Raw genomic sequence first — 20,882 nt, 5'->3', positions numbered from 1 at the left:
CAATGAAGTTTTGGGAGAATTTTATCGAGCATCACGTACATGGGAAAACAAGCGTTATGAAAAATCAGTTAGGATTTATGCCAGAGAGACCAACCACAAAAGCAATATTCCTAATAAGAAAACTTACGGAGAGTTTCGAGAGTAGAAGATAGACTTACACATGGTATTTTTCGACCTGGAGAAAGCTTACAAAAAAGTGCCACGTGCAGTAATATGATGAGTTCTCGAAAATAAAATAAAATAAAAGTCCCCACAAAGTACGATGCCTTAATCTAGGATATGTACGAAAACATTGTAACTAGTGTCAAAACATACGATGGTGTGACTAGGGACTTCCTGATGGGTGTCGTAGGCTCAACAAATTAATAATATTATTTTCACACAATTAACTGGTAATATAATGGAAGTAAGGATCGTTCCCACGAAGAGCAGTGAGTTTTAGTTGTCGAAATGTCACAAAGGGGGGATTTTGTTTTAGATTATGAACAAAGTAAATAATCAAAGAAAATAAAATTTTATTGTAATCAATAGAGAGAGATATGATCGAGGAATCCTTCTTCGTTAATAAACCGTCAATGAGTTATCATAGTTGCCTACTCGCCGTTAATCATAGATTATCACCAACCGTGGAATAACAGCTAAATCAGTATTATCCCCTAAATTCCTTATATCACTGGATACGAAAGTTCTCGCCTACCAGATTCTATTCAACGAACCACCAATTAGTAGATCACTCAAGGTGTAATCCAATCGAATGTTTTATCTTTTGTGAATTTATAAATTGATCCTACTAGTTAGACTCTTAGATCAAGATCCACTTTTTAGTGTTGTTTATACACACAATTTCTCCACAGAATACCTCTGCAGGGTTTTGTGTTCTCTACTTGTGTACAAGTTATTTGAAGATTACTTATCTCCTAACTTAATGCTAGCAATAGATTGAATCAACAAATCAACTTAGTTGGCCACCTAAACAATCTATCAATCAATCATAAATATTCTTATAGTATAAACAATCGATAATCATATGAAGAACTTCAAAGTAGATTAATATAGTAACTAAAATCTTGTTTACAAATTAGAATTCATCCTAAATCAATAGGTGTTTAGCTACTCAAGGATGTAGAAACATCCATGATATACATATGAGAAAAGTAAAGAGATAACGTTACGACTGATAATCGCTCCGTGTGTTGTTTCTCCTATCCAAGACTTGCAATTTCGTGACCTAATGATGTGATATGATTTTACATAACCTAACACCTTTTTATAGGTTTACATTGCTTGGCCTTCACGTATTTAGTTCGATTTAAGAACCCGACCCAAAATAACGAAATAACGTTGCCAAACGTGCTCTTAGGCCTTCCAAGGAGTTTATACACGTTTTCCTCTTGATAGGTATGCATACCCATACGCGTACCTCAAATTACAGCAGAAATTTTCGGAACTAGGGTATGCGTACGCGTACCCTAGTGTCTTTGGTATTCAATAAAAACTCGTTTTGGCCATAACTTCTTCATACGAACTCGGAATGACCTCATTCTTCTTGCATTCTTTTTATCTTTCAATTATCTTCAAGATGATGATGAGAAATTCTTAATTTGAATGAGTTAAGATCGGTATTTGGCCCTTCTCTTGATTTTGAGCATCTTGCTCCTTTTCGTCGCACTTCTTCCACTTATCTTGGACTTGGGCACTTGGACACTTGAAATACTTCTCTTCATAGCTATTTTCATCACTTTGTAACTAATTTTTAGATGATTCACCTAATTGAGACAAATAAGAGAAAAAAAGAGTAAGAATACGAAAACATGCAAGAATAATAGCTAAAACAAGTATGGAATGGACACTAAAATCATATGAATTATGCACTTATCAAATTCCCCCACACTTAGATTTTTATAGTCCTCGAGAATACTAAATAAAACTAATCCTAAATACAAAAACTCCAGGTCATGAGGATACGGTTACTCTTAGCATGAATAACAGGCCTTTAAACCCCCAGGTGTCCCTAGTGGACGAGTTATAGTCTCGTGTGGGCTTACAAGAGGTATACCCACAAAAACTACTCCAATTTCTCACCTTGGAAGAACCACTAAGGATAGACACAAAGTAGAAAGCCAAATAATTAGCTTGCATAAGTTCTTTAGCTGCAAACATCCCACATACATTCCAATCATCACACATTAGCAATTACCTATGTGTGACATTCAGCCTGTTTGCAGAACTCCACTAAGATAGTCATCGTACTTGTTGCAACGTTTGTTACAACACTCGCATACCGAAATCACATGGATAGATAAGAAAATTGAAATAGAAAAGTGAAGTGTGCAAAATGTTGACTAAAGTGAAAGATGTTACCCACAATACTTGTATGAATGTCGTCAAAGGATTCTTATTTATAGCGCAATAGTTAAGAGAAGCACCCATTTAACTCGACCACATGATTAGATACTCTAAGCGCATGTTCCTTTTCAGCAAGTATGTGATAGTTTCCTTGGATCCTGCGTTCCATGCTTGCTTAGGCGACGGAGACAGGGAAACGTTTCACACATACTGCTATCTAAGCGTCAAGAACCTCATCAATAGTCTTTTTGACTTGCTATATAATGATGATATGGTTTTTATTTTTATCGACTACATGATTAGATACTTTAAGAGCATGTTCATTTTCAGCAAATACGTGATAGTTGCCTTGGATCCTGCGTTCCACGCTTGCTTAGGCGACGAAGACAGGGACAACATTTTACATGTATTGTCATCCAAGTGTCGATAAATGAAGAGGATCCTTATATATATGTTTCTTTCTTTTTCTTTTTTTTTCTTTTTTTTTCGGCCCACTATTTATGAGTGTAAGACAATTGTCTTATGGGGATTTTATAAACTCAACCAATGATTACCTTGCTACAACATCCACGGCAGTATCAGGATCCCAACAAATCACTTTAGAGAAACATTATACTGCAAAAATAAAAAGAAAGTGATTCAATAATGATTAATTGCGAGGATAAATCTTTCAAACGACTACCATAGCTTAGTTTCACAATCAATTATGAACGTATATATAATTAAGGATTGTAGAACGATAAAGTGGAACTCAATCTATAGCCGTAAGAACTGTTTCAACCTTAGAAGGTTTAGAGTGTCATCCTAAATAGATCATAATTAACTCCAAAAGATGAAGTCTCAAGAACGCAAGAAATCAAAGAGTATTATTTATTATGTGTATATGCATAAAGTATGATACTAAATGCTTCCTCACACTTAAACTCAACATTGTCCTCAATATTCAAAACCGAAAATTCTGATTTCTGACATAATAGCCTTGAAAAACTCGAAACCTGTACCAATGGGTAGGGAACTAGGAAAAACACCCTCAACGAAAGTTGTTTGCCTATGTCTTTTCTATAAGGTTTAAAAAGAGAACAGTGTTTCGATAAATGGTCTGACTTTTATAGCCTCCGGACTGACTGATATGCAATCTGAAAAAGTTCTGAAAAAATATCAAAACTCAAATGTCCAGGCCTATCTCTCCAACTTAACAGACTCAAAATTCAGATTTGTTTTTTGTAAAAGAAAGGTATGTCTGTCCTATTTAAAAGTTGGAGTCAACCACTCAAATCGGACTCCATATGAAGTCTCGAGAGCTATTTTAGTGACAAGTGCGCGGTCAGGATTTTCTGACGAGAATTTGTCAAAACTTTCATTAAAGATATAGGACTTGTAAAATCTAAGATGGAATGCAAGATATGATATGCAAAACTAAGAAAACAAAAGGGATAGAGATACAAAACCGATGAGTTGCCTCCCATTTAGCGCGTAGTTTTAATGTCCTCCGCCCGACTTGGCATCCTTTTAATTACTCCTCCAGAGGGAGATAATCATGAAATTGTTGCACATCCATATCCACATAAGCAATGCTTTCATAATATGGCTTCAATCTATGGTCGTTCACCTTCAAATTTGTTCCATCTCTAAGACTAGAGATATCAACTGCGCCATGAGAATAAACATTAGTAACAACATACGGTCCAATCCATCTGGACCTTAGCTTACCAGGGAATAGTTTAAGACAAGAATAAAATAAAAGAACTTTTTGACCCACAACAAAACTCTTTTGAGAACTCATCTTGTCATGGAAAAGTTTCATCTTTTCCTTGTAAATACGAGAACTCTCGTAAGCATCATTATGTATGTCCTCTAGCTCATTGAGTTGTAACTTCCTTTGTTTCCCTGCATTGTCATAATCCATGTTGCACATATTTATCGCCCAATATGCCTTGTATTCAAGTTCAACCGGAAGATGAAAAGATTTGCCATAAACCAACCGATATGGAAACATACCAATTGGTGTTTTGTACGCTGTTTTATATGCCCAAAGTGCATCGTTAAGCCTATAACTCCAATCTTTCTGTGTAGTGTTCACGGTCTTCTCAAAAATGGATTTAATCTCACGGTTTGAGATTTCGGCTTGCCCACTAGTTTGTGGGTGATACGTCGTACCAACCTTGTGTGTTATGTTATACTTCTTGATTAGAGCATGGAAGGATTTCTGAAAATGTGAGCCTTCGTCACTGATAACCACTCTTGGTGTACCATGTCTAGAGAAAATATATTCCTTCACAAACTCACAAACAACTTGAGAATCATTAGTAGGGTGGCTTTAGCTTCCACCCATTTTGAAACATAATCCACAGCAAGAAGTATATAAAATTTTCCATTAGAATTTACAAAAGGACCCATAAAATCAATTCCCGACACATCAAATACTTCAACAGCAAGAATTGGTGTGAGTGTCATTTTATTTTGAGCACCTAGATTGCCCGTTCTTTGACATCTATCACAAGATTTGCAAAAAATATATGCATCCTCAAATGGGTAGGCCAATAAAATCCACTTTCAAGTACTTTGAAAGCGGTACATTTAGAACCAAAGTGACCACCACATGCATAAGTATGACAAAAAGTAAGAATATATTGAAATTCAGAATTAGGTACTCACTTGCGGATGATTTGATCAGAACCGTATTTCCACAAGTAGGGCTCATCCCACACATACTGCTTGGATATTTTCTTAAGCTTAAGCTTTTGAAAATTAGACATTGTATTAGGTACTTTTCTTGTTACCAAGTAGTTCACTATGTCTGCGTACCAAGGAGTTGAATCTTCAATTGAGAAAAGTTGTTCTTCCGGAAAACGATCTTGTAAAGGAAGTTCTTCTTTGGAAACAACAAGTCTACTAAGGTGATCAGCAACAGTATTTTCAACACCTCTTTTATCCTTTATTTCATAATCAAATTCTTGCAGTAGTAATATCCACCGTATAAGTCTTGGCTTAGATTCTTTCTTCTTTAATAGGTACCTAAGGGCTGCATGATCAGAATACACAACCACTTTTGAACCCACCAAATAGGATCTAAATTTTTCTAGTGCAAACACTATAGCCAAAAGTTCTTTCTCGGTGGTAGAATAATTGATTTGTGCATCGTTTAGGGTCCTAGATGCATAATAAATCACATGAGACAGCTTGTCTACTCTTTGACCCAAAACGGCTCCAACTGCATAGTCATTCGCATCACACATTAATTCAAATGGCAAACTCCAGTCCGATGAATTGATAATTGGTGCAATTGTAAACAATTCTTTAAATATATCAAAGGCTTCCTTGCACTCCTTGTTGAAGTCAAAGATAACCTATTTTTGTAATAATCCACACATCGGCATTGAGATTTTGGAGAAATCCTTGATAAACCGCCTGTAAAAACCTGCATGACCAAGAAACGAGCGAATTTCCCTCACCGAAGTGGGATATTGTAAGTTCCTTATTAAGTCTATATTTGTTTTGTCACCTTCAATCCCTCGAGAGGACACAATGTGACCGAGCACTATGCCATGGTTTACCATAAAGTGGCATTTCTCCCAATTTAAAACAAGATTAGTGTTTATGCATATTTTAAGCACAAGTTCAAGATTTTGTAAACAAATATCAAATGAATCACCATAAACACTAAAATCATCCATAAATACCTCAATGATGCATTCCACATAGTCAGAAAATATACTAACCATACACCTCTGAAAAGTGGCAGGCGCATTGCAAAAACTAAATGGCATCCGTCTATAAGCAAACGTACCAAAAGGACAAGTGAAAGTATTCTTCTCTTGATCTTCTGGTGAAATAACAATATGATTGTATCCCGAATAACCGTCCAAAAAGAAATAATGTGAGTGTCCCGCTAACCTCTCTAACATCTGATCAATCAAAGGCAAAGGAAAGTGATCCTTTCGGGTTGCAGCATTAAGCTTTCTGTAGTCTATGCACACTCTCCATCCTGTTTGAACTCTTTTAGGAACAAGTTCATCATCTTGATTTCTAACAACAGTGACACCTGCTTTCTTAGGTACCACCTGTACCGGTCTAACCCATTTGCTGTCAGAAATTGGGTAAATCACCCCCACACTTAGTAATTTGAGGATCTCTTTCTTCACGACCTCCATCTTTGGGGGGTTAAGCCTACGATGAGCACCACATACTGGCTTAAAACCATCTTCCATTAGGATTCTAAGCATGCACATGGATGGACTAATGCCTTTAATATCATCAATTGTCCAACCAATAGCCGTTTTGGGCTCTTTCAGAAACCTAAGTAGACGTTCTTCTTGTATTGGGGTGAGGTTCTTTGTAATGATCACCGGAAGTTCTTCTTTATCACCCAAGTACGCGTACTTTAGGTGGTCTAGAAACGGATTCAATTCTAGTTTTGGTGCATGCACAATAGAAGGTAACGGAACCTCATTAGTTACGGGTAAAGAAATATAAGAAATATTACCCTGTTTGGATTCGTGTAATGCCGTTAAAGCACCACACATCTCCACTAGCCCTTTGGATATATCAACGTACATGTTCGGATGTCCATGAATGTCCAAATCAATGTTATTCCATAGCACAACTCCAAGTTCATCTTCACTGCTTAAATCAAACATTTGTTGCGCTAACGAACCAACAATGTCAATAGAGAAAGCTGAGTGAACATCACTAGGATAGCACATGGTTTTAAAAATATTGAACCGTATGATCTCCTTATCAAATTCCATAGTGAGTGCACCACTATCAACATCAATATTCGTCTTTGTAGTTTTCATGAACGGTTTCCCAAGAAGTAACGAAGTAGATGAAAAATTATCTACATTGTGCATATCCACAATGTAGAAATCAGCCGGAAAGATTAATTGATTCACTTGAACTAACATGTCCTTCACGACTCCCTTAGGATATATATTGGACTTGTTAGCCAATTAAATGGTGATCTTTGCCTCTTTCAAAGGTCCAAGATTCAAAGAATCATAAACATCGGTTTACATAGCACTTATGGATGCTCCCAAATCAAGCAAAGCACGCTCGAATCGTCGGTTACAATGGTAGCAGGAACTGTGAAACCGCCAGGATCTTCACACTTTGTAGGCATCTTCTTAAGTAACATAGTTGTAGCACTTTCGCCTACTTGAGTGATCTCATTAGCAATCAACCTATCCTTCCTTGTACACAAATCCTTCAAAACCTTGGCGTACCTAGGGACGATTCTGATGGCCTCAATAAATGGAATGTTGATGTGTATCTTGCTGAAAATATCCATGATCTCTTTGTCTTGAGTTTCTTTTTTGGATTTGGAAAAACGACTGGGGAAAGGAGGTGGTATGGTAAAAGTGGGAACCGTGTCCTTAGGTTGGAAGGTTGAGGTTGGCTTTTCCTTAGGTACGATTTCCTCTTCTACTTCCTTTTCGATGTCGTCACTAACCTCTTTTTGTTGATGTGCCTCTTCAGTTTGTCTCTCACTTCTTAGAGTTACTGCATTAACGTGCTCTCTTGGGTTTACAAACAGTTGTGATGGTAACTTTGTTGAAGCTTGCGCCTTCATGAGATTCACATCAGTAGCCAATTGCCCCACTTGAGTCTTTAAATCTCTGATAGTGTTATCAGTTTTCCGCTGATTCTGTTCGGCTTTCTGTATGAATTGATTGGCTTCTAGCTGACCATGTTTGATTATGGATATAAGTGCTTCAAACTTGGATTCCTCATTCTGAGGTTGTTGTTGAAATCCATTTTGTCTCGTATAAGGATTGGGAGATGATGTTTATTTGTTAGCATAACTGAAATTAGGATGATCTTTCCAACCTGGATTATAAGTATTAGAGTAGGGATCATACCTTGGCCTCTGATTAGAAAATATAGCATTTACCTCGGCATCCTCTTCATATGAAGGAACAACTGTGGATGCTATTTGTTAGACCATTTTTTCCATATTACTCATCCTTTGCTCCATGTGTGAAGAATCTCCTATCTCACTAACTCTTTTAACTGTTGAGGAATCTCGAGTGTAAAATTGTTGAGTGTTTGCAGCCATACTCTCAATCAAACTAGTACCTTCCTCAATAGTTTTATTATCCAATGCACCACTACTAGCTGCATCAATCAAGTGTCTCTCATGTGGTAGTAAACCCTCATAAAAGTGTGTGATAATGAGTTGTGGTGGTATTTGATGGTGTGGATAGCTGGCCAATAATCTTTTGTACCTCTCCCAGTATTCGTACAAAGATTCTCCAGTAATCTGCACAATTCCACTAATTTCCTTACGAATAGCTGCAGCTTTAGAAGCAGGGAAATACTTCTCTAAAAATAACTTTTTCATTCCGGTCCATGTGGTAATACTTTCAGAAGGAAGATAATATAACCATGATTCTTCTTGGTCCGCTAGTGAGAATGGAAAAGCTTGTAGAAAGGTTGTATCATCATCATCATCATCACTCTTCTTCATACTTCTTACTGTATTCCGAAACTGCTACAGGTGTCGATTAGGATCTTCACCCGGTAATCCCTTCAAATTTGGCACCCAATGAAGAAGACTTGATTTAAGTTCCACTGTGTCATTCAGAGTAATACACAAGGGTTGAGAATCCAAACATGGGGATGTTAGATCTCCCAAAGTTTTCCTCTCCGGAGGTGGAGGTGGTGGAGGATTTTCACCGTCGTTCACCATTGTTGATGTAGAAGGTTCTTCTTGTTGCGTTTGCTGACGCGCTTGAAGTACCGTTCCTTTACGGGTTTGAATACCGCACCTCAAGTAATCCCAATCTTTCGGTGCCAGAGATTAAGTAACTAAAAACAAAAATCTAGAAAACGAAATTAAAAACTAAAATGAAATTCTAAAAACAAGATTAAAACTAATAAAAATAACAATTAAAGCTATCGACTGCTCACCGGCAGCGGCGCCAAAGTTTGATGGGTGTCGTAGCTCTCTTTAAAAGATTTTCCCTAAAACGATGATCACCTCCGATTTTTTCGTGAAAAACAAAAATTTGATATTGTTGTTTGTACTCGTTGTGTAGCTCTCTTTAAAAGATTTCCAACGATATAAAATTTGTACAATTCCAAGGCGCGGATTTGTAGATAAGTTATATCCAAGTTGCGTTGCCAATTATACCCCTGATGCATAACCCGTCATGCGGATACATAATCCGTCGTGCAGACATTTTTAATAATTTCATATAATTATGGGTGTCACGGAAATAATTATGGATGTGACGGTACCCAAAATTAATTGTGGGCCTGACAATGAGAATATTTTTCTTTTGGGAACTTAGGCGCAGGCCCAAAAAAAAAATTCTTACCGCCAGGCCCACAATTAATTTCGGATACAGTCGCACCCATAATTATTTAAAAATATTTAAAACGTACTGAAAGACTCTATTACCCTTCATCGTTTTTTGGCATAATTTTTTTTCTTCTCCGCCGGTTTCTTTCCCTATTCCTCCATTAATCTCTGTAACGGATCTGTAAAGATTTTTTCTCCATCATTTAAAGATATAAATCATTTAAAATCGATGATTCAAAGAAGTAAATCATTTTTGACTAAACCCTAGAATACATTTCAACAAAAATGGATGAAACAGACGAAGAAGAAAAAATCAAGTAGAAGAAACAGAAAAAAAGTTATGCAGCTAAATTTTCCCTTATATTGTCTTATGCACTAAACAAAATGATGTAGAAGACATTATGCACGTGCATAAAAATCCATAAATCAGAAAAGTGAAAAAAGTAATGCATAAGACAATATGCAGCTAAAACAAAATAATGCATAATGTCTTATGCATCTAAAAAAATTGATGCATAACCAGAAAAAGTGAGAAAAGTAATGCATAAGACATTATGCAGCTAAAACAAAATAATGCATAATGTCTTATGCATCTAAAAAAAACTGATGCATAACCAGAAAAGTGAAAAAAAGTAATGCATAAGACATTATGCAGCTAAAACGAAATAATGCATAATGTCTTATGCATCTAAACAAAACTGATGCATAACCAGAAAATTGAAAAAAGTAATGCATAAGACATTATGCAGCTAAAACAAAAATAATGCATAATGTTTTATGCTGAAATAATAATGGCATAATGTCTTATGCACTAAACAAAATGATGCAGAAGACATTATGCACGTGCATAAAAATCCATAAATCAGAAAAGTGAAAAAAGTAATGCATAAGACAATATGCAGCTAAAACAAAATAATGCATAATGTCTTATGCATCTAAAAAAACTGATGCATAACCAGAAAAGTGAGAAAAGTAATGCATAAGACATTATGCGGCTAAAACAAAATAATGCATAATGTCTTATGCATCTAAAAAAAACTGATGCTTAACCAGAAAAGTGAAAAAAAGTAATGCATAAGACAATATGCAGCTAAAACAAAATAATGCATAATGTCTTATGCATCTAAAAAAAACTGATGCATAACCAGAAAAGTGAGAAAAGTAATGCATAAGACATTATGCAGCTAAAACAAAATAATGCATAATGTCTTATGCATCTAAAAAAAACTGATGCATAACCAGAAAAGTGAAAAAAAATAATGCATAAGACATTATGCAGCTAAAACAAAATAATGCATAATGTCTTATGCATCTAAACAAAACTGATGCATAACCAGAAAAATGAAAAAAGTAATGCATAAGACATTATGCAGCTAAAACAAAAATAATGCATAATGTTTTATGCAGAAATAATAATGGCATAATGTCTTATGCACTAAACAAAATGATGCAGAAGACATTATGCACGTGCATAAAAATCCATAAATCAGAAAAGTGAAAAAAGTAATGCATAAGACAATATGCAGCTAAAACAAAATAATGCATAATGTCTTATGCATCTAAAAAAAAACTGATGCATAACCAGAAAAGTGAGAAAAGTAATGCATAAGACATTATACAGCTAAAACAAAATAATGCATAATGTCTTATGCATCTAAAAAAAACTGATGCATAACCAGAAAAGTGAAAAAAAGTAATGCATAAGACATTATGCAGCTAAAACGAAATAATGCATAATGTCTTATGCATCTAAACAAAACTGATGCATAACCAGAAAAATGAAAAAAGTAATGCATAAGACATTATGCAGCTAAAACAAAAATAATGCATAATGTTTTATGCAGAAATAATAATGGCATAATGTCTTATGCACTAAACAAAATGATGCAGAAGACATTATGCACGTGCATAAAAATCCATAAATCAGAAAAGTGAAAAAAATAATGCATAAGACAATATGCAGCTAAAACAAAATAATGCATAATGTCTTATGCATCTAAAAAAACTGATGCATAACCAGAAAAAGTGAGAAAAGTAATGCATAAGACATTATGCAGCTAAAACAAAATAATGCATAATGTCTTATGCATCTAAAAAAAACTGATGCATAACCAGAAAAGTGAAAAAAAGTAATGCATAAGACATTATGCAGCTAAAACGAAATAATGCATAATGTCTTATGCATCTAAACAAAACTGATGCATAACCAGAAAAATGAAAAAAGTAATGCATAAGACATTATGCAGCTAAAACAAAAATAATGCATAATGTTTTATGCAGAAATAATAATGGCATAATGTCTTATGCACTAAACAAAATGATGCAGAAGACATTATGCACATGCATAAAAATCCATAAATCAGAAAAGTGAAAAAAGTAATGCATAAGACAATATGCAGCTAAAACAAAATAATGCATAATGTCTTATGCATCTAAAAAAACTGATGCATAACCAGAAAAAGTGAGAAAAGTAATGCATAAGACATTATGCAGCTAAAACAAAATAATGCATAATGTCTTATGCATCTAAAAAAAACTGATGCATAACCAGAAAAGTGAAAAAAAGTAATGCATAAGACATTATGCAGCTAAAACGAAATAATGCATAATGTCTTATGCATCTAAACAAAACTGATGCGTAACCAGAAAAATGAAAAAAGTAATGCATAAGACATTATGCAGCTAAAACAAAAATAATGCATAATGTTTTATGCAGAAATAATAATGGCATAATGTCTTATGCACTAAACAAAATGATGCAGAAGACATTATGCACGTGCATAAAAATCCATAAATCAGAAAAGTGAAAAAAGTAATGCATAAGACAATATGCAGCTAAAACAAAATAATGCATAATGTCTTATGCATCTAAAAAAATTGATGCATAACCAGAAAAAGTGAGAAAAGTAATGCATAAGACATTATGCAGCTAAAACAAAATAATGCATAATGTCTTATGCATCTAAAAAAAACTGATGCATAACCAGAAAAGTGAAAAAAAGTAATGCATAAGACATTATGCAGCTAAAACGAAATAATGCATAATGTCTTATGCATCTAAACAAAACTGATGCATAACCAGAAAAATGAAAAAAGTAATGCATAAGACATTATGCAGCTAAAACAAAAATAATGCATAATGTTTTATGCAGAAATAATAATAGCATAATGTCTTATGCACTAAACAAAATGATGCAGAAGACATTATGCACGTGCATAAAAATCCATAAATCAGAAAAGTGAAAAAAGTAATGCATAAGACAATATGCAGCTAAAACAAAATAATGCATAATGTCTTATGCATCTAAAAAAAACTGATGCATAACCAGAAAAGTGAAAAAAAGTAATGCATAAGACATTATGCAGCTAAAACAAAAATAATGCATAATGTATTATGCATCTAAAAAAACTGATGCATAACCAGAAAAGTGAAAAAGTAATGCATAAGACATTATGCAGCTAAAACAAAATAATGCATCTAAACAAAACTGATGCATAACCAGAAAAGTGAAAAAGTAATGCATAAGACATTATGCAGCTAAAACAAAATAATGCATAATGTTTTATGCATCTAAACAAAACTGATGTTATGCATAAGACATTATGCATAACATCTTTAATTCAAATCTAATCATAAATTTCCGATTGAGATCAAAAACATGGAGACAAATAAAGTATTAAAATTTCCGATTCAGTTGATATCGAAATACTGCAACACATTTCTTACCCTTTTCAACTTCAATTTTAATTTCTTTTTACTTCTCGAATAATCAAAGACAACAGAAACCCAAAATCCCCAGATTTAAACCGCAGATTTTGAAACAGAAACCCTAGTTTTATTGAGAAGATTATTCAGAAAAGGATTTGGGAAAAGATTTGACGAAGGAAAAAATCCAAATGTTAAAAACGAAGAATCGGAGTTCACCATTGTTTTCTTCTCGCTTCTCTCTGTTCGTCGCTCGAAGAAAAGGGTAGTTTGGCCTTTTAAAAACCGAGAAGCAGAATTTCATAAATTATGGGTCTGCTACGAATTTTTGACGGGAAAATGGGTGCGCGCCTGAACTTTTCTGTCCGTGGGTTTGACAGTGGAAAAATCTGGGAGAATGGGTCTCCCTGTAGTTTTCACTTTTTTTTTTTGGGTCTCCCCTAATTTTCCTTTTTTTTTTTTTCTTTCACAAGGAACTGATATACTCAACTTAGCGGATTGCCCTCAGCCAACAAAATACATAACATTCCCTCAGCAAAGAGGTTTATTTACCCTGTCTCAGAATATGTTGTGCCTTGTCAAAACCTAGACTAGCATCAGAGTTGAATCTCTAAGCCTCTGGTTGTTTCATCCCTATATGTGTGAAATAGCAATATGTTCCAAAAGTTGGAATGAAGAACGTTGGGCGAAACTCTATATCATGAGTACTAGTCCCCGACTAGATTGTATTATTCATCACTTTTACATACATAAGTACAAGAAAAATGAGAAAACAAAAATAAAAACAAGTTATTACACATAACATACAATGTGTACAAAAGAGTTGAACTACTAAGCTAGGACTTGGTAGATTTCTTGCTGCATTCAGGGGGGAAGCCTTGTGGGAAACGTTTTGAATCAGTACAATAGTTGTATATCATAAATTTCTTCTGGACTCGCCTCAGTCTCTTTTGGCTCTTCAAGTCAAGCTCTTGATATAGCCAAGTTCTGTCAGAAGAAGAAGCGGTAGAATTCAGTGATGAGCAAGGTGAAGAAGGGCTAGATGGTGCAGAAGACTGAATACAAGCATCAGCTTTGAAATTCTGAAAGGATGTTATAAAGGGAGCTTGGGTCCAATCAGTTTTGATAAGTCCACCCCTTGTCGCCCAATCCTCAGCGTCCCATAAACTTGAATAGACCCTCATTGGTTGCTTATCAAGGTATGGAACACCCATTGCTTCTGAATTCTTGAATTCTCTTATAGGAGTGCTATCAACATAGAACCTAAAAACATAGAATCAAGAACTTCAATTGAGTATGAATTTAACTTCGTAACCGGAACAATATTCTCCCATAACTTAGTCATGGTATGCTTAAACAGAGTTGCCCTGGGTGCACACACCATATGTGCATGGTTGTGAGGTTCTTAGCATATTGGCTACTGAGACTCATTTTGACGCTTTAGTAAAAGAATACACCTAAATACACTTCTTGATAAGTTTGTAAATACCTGCATATATATGATTCAAGATTTAAGTTCTTTCTGGTTAAGTGTAGCAAATTTTTACTTACACAATATGTAGAGGGTTCCAAAGGATTGAGTAGGTGTGGAAATCTTGAGTTGGATCAAACCAAAGATGAAATTGTTGTTCCCTGTCTCCTTTCCCTTGGCTGTAAACATTTGTATGTACTATATAAGGATCTCCACTTAAATTCCCCAAGAACTCGAAATCAATCTCGTCATGGTTCGGTCCTTGAGATGATAACTGCAAACGAAAATTTTCAACAAACAATCAAAACCCTTCTCTAATATATGGTTTTGAGACGTCATAATATTGGTTGTAACAAAAATCATCTTACGTAGTAAGTGCTGACAGTGCCAGCAGAGTTGCCCGGGACAAGTTTGAGTTGAATATCAAACTTCCCATACAAGTACTCATTCTTGGACTGGAAACCAGACCCAGAGTTTTTATCAAGCGATAAAGTTAAAGCTTCACCATTGTTCAGCATTTTAGCTCTATCATCACCCCAAGTTATATCAAATTCTTCACTGAAGTTACTAAATACACTCCCTAAGAGGCATGCAAGAACTAACATAGGCAACATCACCATGGTGCCAAAGAGAGAGTAACCCATTTGTGGAAGAGAATAAACGTTGGATTAGCAATGCAGGATGTAGTGGAGTACTTGACCTTGCATGTATGTGAGGAGTGTAATGGATGGACAATTGGACTATGAGGCTTAAATAGGGAATTTGTGTAGACGTGGGGAATTTTTTGTTGGTAGAAAGGGCAGGGACCGACTAAGGTAGGAATGAAGTATGATATCGTTGCGACAACTGGAGAAAGAGTATTGGTTGATGTTGAATTTCGGCACAAGATAGACCTGTTAATGCAGTGGGAGAAGTAGTTGGGATGGACTTTTGAGGAAGTGTGGACACAATTATATCTTTATAGAACTTGCGAAGATTGGAGCTACTCAGCTTTGCATCCTAAACGTTTTCATTTTGTTATGAGATGGACTTTGTTAATGAATTACACGCCGAAGATGAGTAGAAAGCCTATACCTGTCTGCTGTAAAAAAATCCATTAATAACACTCCTATGGGAGAGTATTTTATCTAGCATATCCGTCCATGGTGGCCAACAATTCGCACATATGAGCAGTAATTTCTTATTCACCATCAGAGACTTATAGCCCGTCTGAATACACGAATTAGAAACTAGAAGTAAAATGTTTTTGCTTCTAAAAATCATTTAGAAATGACATATCCAAACAAACTTCTGATGTTTTGTTTTCACAAGCCAAAAAACAATTTTTGGAGTTACATCCAAACAGGCTACTAAACAGCGAATTTGAATTTGTTAGTCGAAACCAGCCGCCAACCAGGCTGGCAATTCCTAGTTGTTGTTTGGTTGTTTTTTTTTGAGTGTTATTGGTATGCGACATTTTTGTGGCAAGTGGAGGAAGAATATTGGCTGATTTCTTCATAAGTGGAAGCTTTAGTGGGATGGATTGGTTGAGAGGAAGTATGGGCAAACTTGTAGAATTGCTATAAAAATCATAGTACCTACTGAAGGATGTGAGTGACTGATAGATAATGCTGATGCGTATATGCTTGACTTCGGGCGATAGTGGAGATGCAATGAAGTGCGTGATTGTTCTCTAGAATGAGAGTTTTTTTGTTTTATTAAATCTTACACCATTGAAAAATAGCAATAAAAGGTCCCTCCATCCACTAAAGATAAGTAGGCAGCAGGCCAAGCTGTATAATCATTTCAATTCTCACCTTTTTCACAAGTATTTTTATTAATCTTTTTGGGGGATAAGAATGAGGTTTGGTTTAAATTTTTGTTAATTACATTTTTTTATATATAAAAACTCCTAGTGTTTTACAGTGAAGATGGCATCACCACGATCAAATGATTGAAGGTTCGTCAAAAAAAATGGAAGGTTCATCAAAAAAAATTAGCAATGCAGCCGTCCAGTGGAGCCAATATATAGGTTAGCAATGCGGCCGTCCAGTGGAGCCAATATATAGTTAACCTGGCTCTTTTATGCTGAGCCAATATAGCGGTGAACCTGGCGTATGAAATTTGAAAATACCTATCTGATCCTGTAAAACTATAGGATCACTGATGCCAAAACGAATGGGAATCTGAAGATGCTCATCTAACCTACTAATATATCTTACGCGCTCGGGATCCCAATACCTTCAGTGCATACAAGAACCTCATTCGCATATTGAACGATTTTCATATGCTAAGCGCCCGGAATTTCAATCCCTTCAACATTTACAAGAATCTCATTCAAATATTCAAACGCTTTTCCAACTGGTAGTCCATGCGTTCAGTAAACATAACCTGTGTCTCAGACTCAAAAGTGCACGCACAAAATTAACAACATATTCAGGCTTTCTAAACTTTCTGTGCTTGCTAAATCAAGCAGCAAAAGTTGTGTCCTGAACTTGATATTGGTTCCTAAGCAACAAGGTCAAGCCACGAAGGCGAAAGCTAACAGTTGTCATTTCTTAAGCCATATACATGCATAGAGTAGTTATGGTATTTTACTAAGATGCCTAAATGAAACTACATGAGCAAAGGTAACAGTGAGAGCTCAAATAGATGTCAGGCATACACAGAAAAAGAAACCACAAACTATAAGGACCATAACAAAACTGAGCAAAAATAGACACAAATTCCTCCAAGGAAACAAAACATGATGAAAGACAACCATATAATCATTCACTGACCTTTACAAGAGTTGGCAGAAACTAGTTCTAATTTTTCACGTATTGATGCTACTGTACTTTTATAGAGAAAAGAAAAAGGAGAACCATCTAACTTTCGTCATATTTCTAGTGAAGGAACACAAAAACTGATACAAGAAAACATTGTACTTCTGAAAACCTGGACAAACAAAATTGAAAAAACAAAAACGAACAGCATTCAAGTATAAAACAAACATACTTGAATCTATTCAGGATTGCCTCATATCAACAACCTGAGACAATTGATATACAAGTGACTGTAACTCAGGAACTAGTCTAGAGACGATTCAGACAAGTCAGGAATAAATATTTAGACTCATTCTAGCAGTCCATCCATGACAGCTTAAAGTTTGTATTGACTGCACATGAAACAAGACATGAACCACATGTCACGATACGAGGCAACAGATAGAAAAGTTACAATTCCCTTGAACCACACTATTGGAGAGGAAAAAAGTACAATCAATCCTCGCCTTAAGACAGTGAGTGACCTTATCGAGCCAAAGCTACCTATACCTATATACCAGGAGATTATTAAAAAATACTTTTCAAGGTTACAACAACAAAGCCTTGAAACACGCTTGCCAAAACAAAACTCTCCCAAGGAAATGCTGGTTCCATCTAAACCCTAGTGAAACGCTGCTGTATCAGAGTTCTTAAAGTATATAATAGGCAACAAAGTTCATACGACAGACACCTAAAGAGAATATTTTAACTTTAGATAAGCTCGCATCTCCACTTAATTACCTGATTTTAATTCTACACGCAACTACACTCATAAGCTGCACATGGATAATAGCATTTTATGTAATTTCAAGGACTTAATTTTGACTAATGAACTCTAAATTCTTACGGATGTGGGATTCGTGCTTACCAGCTATCGAAGAACAACATTAAATCAACATTTGAAAAAGTCGCAACTGATAAACTTTTAACCACAACAATAGAACCTGGAATAAATTGAACTAAGCTATCATGAATATGTGCTTTCTCAACCATGGAGCATGATAAGATTGCATAAATGACGTAACACAATGAATATCAAATGAAACGAAAGTAAACTAACTCCAAGAGTGTTACCTATTTCTGGTTTAATGAAAGAATCACTGCTGAGATAACATCACACATAGTTTTGCCTCAGTAGATTACACAGAAACAGTGGCTGAAACAATAAAGCATGAATCAGAATCTCATCTTCCTCAATCGTTTCACAGTTGGAGCGGCACCTTTCGGAGACTTTCGCACCTTCTTCACAGTACTAGGCCTCTGATTCACCATTTTGGGGACAAGAGCACTCTCCCTAATTGGACCTGGAGATAACCCCTTCTTTAGAGCACTGCCTCTGGGAGTCGCAGATGGCGGTAATCTCAAACTTTGTGGAGGTAAAGGAGTCTGGGGTTTCCAAACTATGTTGCTCTTCATGGAAAACCTGACCTTCTTAGCGCTCTTCTCAGTTAAACCACCCCCACTAACATCTTTACCGAGTGAGCTCATCCTGTCAGCACTCCTTGCTCTCTTTCTCTTCTTCGAAACAGTACCATTGATGGGCAAGGTAGGTAGAACTTCAGAGCTTGTATCAATCAAATCCATACCCACTTCAGCAGCAACCTTCTCAAACTGCATTTGCAAATTAGAGATCACAGTTTCATTAAAATCTATAATGCTACTAGAAGTGTCCCTTGTACCTTCATTCTCGTTTGCATCTTTACCAGACGAACCCTTCTTACTCTTCTTCGAATTTTTACCTCCGCTAGAATCTTTCTTAGCCTCTCCACTGGAATCTTTCTTACCCTTTCCACTAGAATCTTTCTTACCCTTTCCACTAGAATCTTTCTTCGCCTTCTTTCCCTTTTTCTTAGAAGACTTATCCGCTGATCCATTTATATCAACTTCAGCCTGTTCCGCCATAACTTCATCAGAACCAACTTTAATGCCAGTAATCGGAACCAAATCAGGAATTTCCTCCTCATCATCCACACCTTTTTTAACCATACAAGCACCAATTTTAACCTTTGAGTTGGCCAACTCCTTCTCCAACTTTTCAAAATTCTCATGCAAACCGAACAAAACTTTCCTATTCCCTTGAAGACAATCTTCCGAAGAACCTAAAGCAAATAATTTAGCCGAGAGACTAAATGTCAATGCGATAGTACCAAAAAACTCAACTTCAGCCTCCACATTCTCTGACGAACCATTGGATTTCTTAAATTCCAAAAGTTTCTTTCCATGTCTAAGCAAAAACTCAAACATCCCAGTTCTAATCTTATTCAACAAAATCTTATCAGTAGATTTTTTCAACACTAAAAGAAACGGTTTCACCAAAACATCAAATTTAAAAACATCCAGACTAACAGGTATAAAAGCCTTCAACTCTTCAAAAAAGATCTCACAAATATGATAATTCACACCATGTGCAGGATATCCATCAGCACTAAACAAAGTTTTCACTTCCAAAACACCCATTAACCTCTCCATTACCTCTATATCCCACCCATTCTTTTTCAAAAGATTAAAAAACTGATGCAGAAACTTACGAATCAACAGATAAAACTTATCTAATCTCAAATAATCAATCCCACACCATTCACGACGCATAGTAATCAAGAAAACCTCGAAATATTGAACAGAAAGATTAAGATCATCAAAAGTTACCAGTAATGATGAGAGGTTGTTAATAAGTTCTAATTGAACTTGTTGTTTATCTGAATGCCATACGCAGTAGAACAATCCTTTCCAGATTTTTCTCATTTGCTCATCTGATACTTCTGGTTGTGATGGGAACCATGATTTCAGAAGCTTGATTGCTTTATCTCTTGTTGATTTGTTACATGAAGCTAAGTGTTGGATTATTTTTGTTACTGGTTTTAGGGTTTCAGTACCCATGGCTAGAGAGGTGGTGGTGCGGTGGTGGAGAAAAGAAACCTAAGAAATATTGCAGTCGTCGAGATGAGAAAGAAAGAAGAAAATAAATGATGCTTTGCTTTTAGGGTTTAAAGAGCGACCAAGGACCTAATCTGTGAATTCGGGACGGGAATGGGCTTTGTGGGGTTTTTCATTTTCCAGCGCGGGTTGACGAGTCAACAAAAGTGGACTTTGCGGAATGACGGTCCGGTGACTCCGGTCTAAAATAAGGATGCGTATCATTGGGACTGCACCGCGGAGGGGCAGTAACATGAGAACATTTTTAAGGGGTGACAAGATGATAATAGGGACATGAAGCAGTAAACTCAATAAACCTTTTTTTTATAGTATATATATATAAGAAAAGTGATTCATTAA

General features: G+C 35.7%; 2 protein-coding genes across 2 annotated transcripts; both read right to left on the bottom strand.

Moving 5' to 3' along the window:
• Positions 1-14,033: 14,033 nt before the first annotated feature.
• On the bottom strand, positions 14,034-15,545 carry LOC113358578 (probable xyloglucan endotransglucosylase/hydrolase protein 25). Its single transcript, XM_026602179.1, has 3 exons — positions 15,195-15,545; positions 14,907-15,100; positions 14,034-14,618 (listed from the first exon to the last, which is right to left on the bottom strand). The coding sequence occupies exons 1-3, from the start codon at positions 15,468-15,470 to the stop codon at positions 14,192-14,194; spliced, it is 897 nt and encodes a 298-aa protein (XP_026457964.1). The 5' UTR covers positions 15,471-15,545; the 3' UTR covers positions 14,034-14,191.
• Positions 15,546-18,538: 2,993 nt separating this feature from the next.
• On the bottom strand, positions 18,539-20,602 carry LOC113358577 (ribosomal RNA processing protein 1 homolog B-like). Its single transcript, XM_026602177.1, has one exon. It carries the CDS (start codon positions 20,484-20,486, stop codon positions 18,786-18,788), a length of 1,701 nt encoding a protein of 566 aa, XP_026457962.1. The 5' UTR covers positions 20,487-20,602; the 3' UTR covers positions 18,539-18,785.
• Positions 20,603-20,882: the final 280 nt, after the last annotated feature.

The sequence above is a fragment of the Papaver somniferum genome, chromosome 3 (genome assembly GCF_003573695.1).
Source record: "Papaver somniferum cultivar HN1 chromosome 3, ASM357369v1, whole genome shotgun sequence".
Classification (NCBI taxonomy): domain Eukaryota; kingdom Viridiplantae; phylum Streptophyta; class Magnoliopsida; order Ranunculales; family Papaveraceae; genus Papaver; species Papaver somniferum.
Note: the sequence above shows the minus strand (reverse complement) of the source record. Positions and strands in the feature narration are given on the sequence as shown.

Coding starts and splice junctions, on each gene's coding strand:
- LOC113358577 (XM_026602177.1), bottom strand. CDS start 20,486: ATGGGTACTGAAACCCTAAAACCAGTAACAAAAATAATCCAACACTTA.
- LOC113358578 (XM_026602179.1), bottom strand. CDS start 15,470: ATGGGTTACTCTCTCTTTGGCACCATGGTGATGTTGCCTATGTTAGTT. Junction 15,101..15,194: donor GCACTGTCAGCACTTACTAC/GTAAGATGATTT, acceptor TTTCGTTTGCAG/TTATCATCTCAAGGACCGAA. Junction 14,619..14,906: donor TGGAACCCTCTACATATTGT/GTAAGTAAAAAT, acceptor CTATGTTTTTAG/GTTCTATGTTGATAGCACTC.